This window comes from Nanorana parkeri, unplaced genomic scaffold (genome assembly GCF_000935625.1).
Source record: "Nanorana parkeri isolate BGI_ZX_2015 unplaced genomic scaffold, ASM93562v1 scaffold1734, whole genome shotgun sequence".
NCBI classification, from domain to species: Eukaryota; Metazoa; Chordata; class Amphibia; order Anura; family Dicroglossidae; genus Nanorana; species Nanorana parkeri.
The window spans coordinates 273,984-277,902 of NW_017308002.1; the positions used below are offsets into that span (position 1 = coordinate 273,984).

Sequence of the window (3,919 nt, forward strand, 5' to 3'; positions counted from 1 at the left end):
GCGCCGGAGAATGCTCGCCATCCGGCTTCCTGATTGGCCAGTTTCCCGACCAATCGGAAAGCTAGGCGGCGAGTCATTACACACTGCCAGCTTCATGCTCCCTCGTCACCAAGTGAAATGACTCGCTGCCCAGCTTCCTGATACCAGAAATGCGGGTATCAGGCTAGGCATCAGAGCATTTGGGCAAGTACGAGTACTCGCCCAAATACTCGGTATCGGCACCAATACTAGTATCAACATCAGTGCATCCCTAATGTCCATTGCTGATCTCTGCTTTTGAAAATATTAGCTGACTGCCTGTCAACACAGAGGCGGGGAATTCATAAGAACTGGAGCAGTGGCCCATGGCAACCAATTTTCATTTTTAAAGCTTAACTGAGCAAACTGAAGAGAGAAGCTGATTGGTTGTCATAAGAAAACTGTCTGTTCCAGTTTTCATGAATGACCCCCAGAGTGTTCACAATTGTGCATTGCGGGGTACTAAAGACTGGGTGCAACCCACATGAATGGCATCACAATGCACATAAACTTCTATTTATCACAGCACGGTGGTGTGAATACGACTGATAAGTACACAAAATGTTTTTTCTTTATTTTGATGTTCTGAAACCAGGCAACCTACTATATATAATATTACCCTTTCCTGTTCATCTTCCTCACAGGTGTTGTGTTCCTGGCTCAGCAACAGCCCCAACTATGAGGAGATCACCAAGTGGTACCTGGGCTGGAAGTCGATGTTCTCCGACCAGTTGCTGGCTCACCCAGGTATCAAGGAGCGCTTCAACGAGGCCTTAGACATTATGAACAGAGCTGTGTCCTCCAATGTCGGTGAGTGCGGACATGTACTATATGAACTGATGGTTCTCTCAGCAAGGCAATGTTGGGTAACATCACGGCCGGCAGGTAATCAAATGCAAGTTAGTAAAACTGGAGTTAAAGGAGAACTATGAGGCGAGTGCTTTTCACTCACCTCATAGTTCTAGCCGACCTGTGACAATGAAACTGTCACAGGTCTGATCGGGAAGTGAGTGAACACATACCGGCGCTCGCTCACTTCTTGATCCTGTCACGGCTCTCTGCCGTGACAGGGGAGGAACTGGATTCCCCCCTCCCCGCTCCGATCCGCCAGCGCTGACTGGCGGAACGGACGGGGGAGGGGTACAGCTGGCTCTGCCTCTAGATAGGCAGAGCCAGCTGTCACTCACGCAGCTGGGCGGATCCAGACATAATTGTCGGGATCCGCTTCAGCGTCTCAGTATACCGCAAGCTGTATCTCGCGGTATACTGAGCTTAGGGTGAAGGGAGGACGCTAGTTTGTGTCCTCCCGTTACCCTAAGGAGAACTTTGTGGAAAAGCCCGGACCCCATAGTTCTCCTTTAAAGCCGACGTCCGGTTTTCTTATATTTTGCCTTCATTCATCCCAATGAATGAAAAGGGAGGAACAGGGACAGTCAGGCTGGAGAGGAAAGAACTAGATAATGCTGGATGTCCTCCAGCCAGGAAATAAGGCGGGCTCTATCTGACTTGATGCAGAGAAACTCGAAGTGTGCAGTGAAATCGGGGTAAGCCATTTCAGTACAATAGATGAATACTAAAGGGAAGGGTAGGGTTCAGGTTTAAATGTATAATACAACATGCTCCCAGCAAAGACATTTATTGCTCATTTCTCCCTGCACCACTTGCAGTACCGAATAGGAATCACTGGCTGAGTAATCTTCAAAATCTAAAGACTGGTATACATGTGTCTATTTTTAAAAATAGAACAGATTTTACAAGCATTGCTGGACGAATCCTCTGGTGCTTGCATTATGACAGCAGCTGCCGACCGCTGTCAGAATACCCAATTGGAGCTAGTAGCTGATTAATTGGCAGCTGTGTTCCGCCTAGAATTTTCCATCCTGCTCCTTCGACAAGTTGATTGAGGGATGCCAGACTGAAGGGTGCCGACAGCAGAGCCCACTGTGCAGATTTGGGCCGGTTCATCGGGAACCGGACGATCTTTGTAGTGTGTGTACCCTACTTAAGGCTCCATTCACATATCTGACTACATTCGGTACGAACCCCGCGTCCCCCAAAATAGTACAAGTGCAATATGAGTGGATTCTGCACTTTACGGCTAAACGCGTGGAATCTGCGCTTGTGTTAACTTTTGCGCGGTTTCGTTCCACGTGGTTTTCCAGCGCAAAACGCAACCACTGTGTGTGAATGGAGCCTAATACTGTGGGATTCTGATCTCTGCTCCCCCACTGCAACGGCGCGGGCAGCAGGAGAGCCGAGTACTGAATGTCGTATTTGCTGGGACATTTTATTTTGTATATTTATTTTAGCAATAAAGTTTATTTAAATGCCCTTTTTATTTAAAAATGCCAAATGTTTGGCTGTTAATTAAAGGGCTTCAATTCATTGTGAGGCACTGAGCCGGATGTTGGATGTAAGCCTGTGTGTTTTTGTTATCCCTATTCCAGGAGTATACATGCAGCCCGGCGCCCGGGAAAGCATCGCATACCTGACTCAGACCGAGAGGAGGAAAGACTTCCAGTACGAGGCCATGCAGGAGCGGCGAGAAGCAGAGAGCATCGCGCAGAGAGGCATCGGGGTCGCCTCAGTGCCCATGAACTTTAAGGACCTTATCCAGTCCAAGGCAGAGGAGCACAACATTGTCTTCATGCCGCTGATCGGCAAGAGGCACGAGGGGAAACAACTCTACAACTTCAACCGTATTGTGATTTACATAGACAGAGGGGTGGTGTACGTCCAGGGGGAGAAAACATGGGTGCCGACTTCTCTGCAGAGTCTCATAGACATGGCCAAGTAGACCTTAACGTGAGGCTTCCCATCAGCACCAAGACATTGTCCATAGCTCAGAAATGGCCTCCCATCAGCACCAAGACATTGTCCACAGTTCAGAAATGGCCTCCCATCAGCACCAAGACATTGTACAAAGCTCAGAAATGGCCTCCCATCAACACCAAGACATTGTACAAAGCTCAGAAATGGCCTCCCATCAGCACCAAGACATTGTACAAAGCTCAGAAATGGCCTCCCATCAGCACCAAGACATTGTCCACAGTTCAGAAATGGCCTCCCATCAGCACCAAGACATTGTACAAAGCTCAGAAATGGCCTCCCATCAACACCAAGACATTGTACAAAGCTCAGAAATGGCCTCCCATCAGCACCAAGACATTGTACAAAGCTCAGAAATGGCCTCCCATCAGCACCAAGACATTGTACAAAGCTCAGAAATGGCCTCCCATCAGCACCAAGACATTGTCCAAAGCTCAGAAATGGCCTACCATCAGCACCAAGACATTGTACAAAGCTCAGAAATGGCCTCCCATCAGCACCAAGACATTGTACAAAGCTCAGAAATGGCCTCCCATCAGCACCAAGACATTGTCCACAGTTCAGAAATGGCCTCCCATCAGCACCAAGACATTGTCCACAGTTCAGAAATGGCCAGGCAGACAGTGTAGAATGCAGGAGTTCCTTCAGTTCGGTGGCACTATACAAAGCTCAATGCAGAGTCTGGATTAAAGGCATTTTCCCCGTTTTGCAAACAATAAATAAATGCACCCATAGAGAAAACAATACAGAAGCTCCATTCATTGGAGCTTGCAAAGCATTGCCACTACCATTATGGGGTCTCAGGTGCAGCGCACAGGTCCCTGCAGACTATTCCTCCAGCCCCTGTCCATACAGAGGTACGATCCTTTTGGGTTATGGAGCTGGAGGAAGGATAGTGATGTCACCGCGTCTGTACTCCATTGAGCACTACGGATCTCTCTGCCGCAGTGGCAGATGGGCCTTGTAGTTTTTATTCTCAGTTCCTATGAATGGATCATGCGTGGCTTCACTGATTCAAAGACGTACAGAAGCCTGGAGAGAGAAGCGTGATTCGGGGGGGGGGGGGGCAGGG

The 3,919-nt window shown here is 48.6% G+C and overlaps 1 protein-coding gene across 1 annotated transcript in view; it reads left to right on the forward strand.

Moving 5' to 3' along the window:
- TFIP11 (tuftelin interacting protein 11) overlaps positions 1-2,986 on the forward strand; it is a 22,507-nt gene extending 19,521 nt beyond the window's left edge. Inside the window, exons 12-14 of the mRNA XM_018571333.1 lie at positions 663-828; positions 2,466-2,881; positions 2,936-2,986. Of these exons, the coding sequence (XP_018426835.1) occupies positions 663-828; positions 2,466-2,815 (516 nt within the window). The 3' untranslated portion in view covers positions 2,816-2,881; positions 2,936-2,986. The remainder of the gene's footprint in view (positions 1-662; positions 829-2,465; positions 2,882-2,935) is intronic.
- Positions 2,987-3,919: the final 933 nt, after the last annotated feature.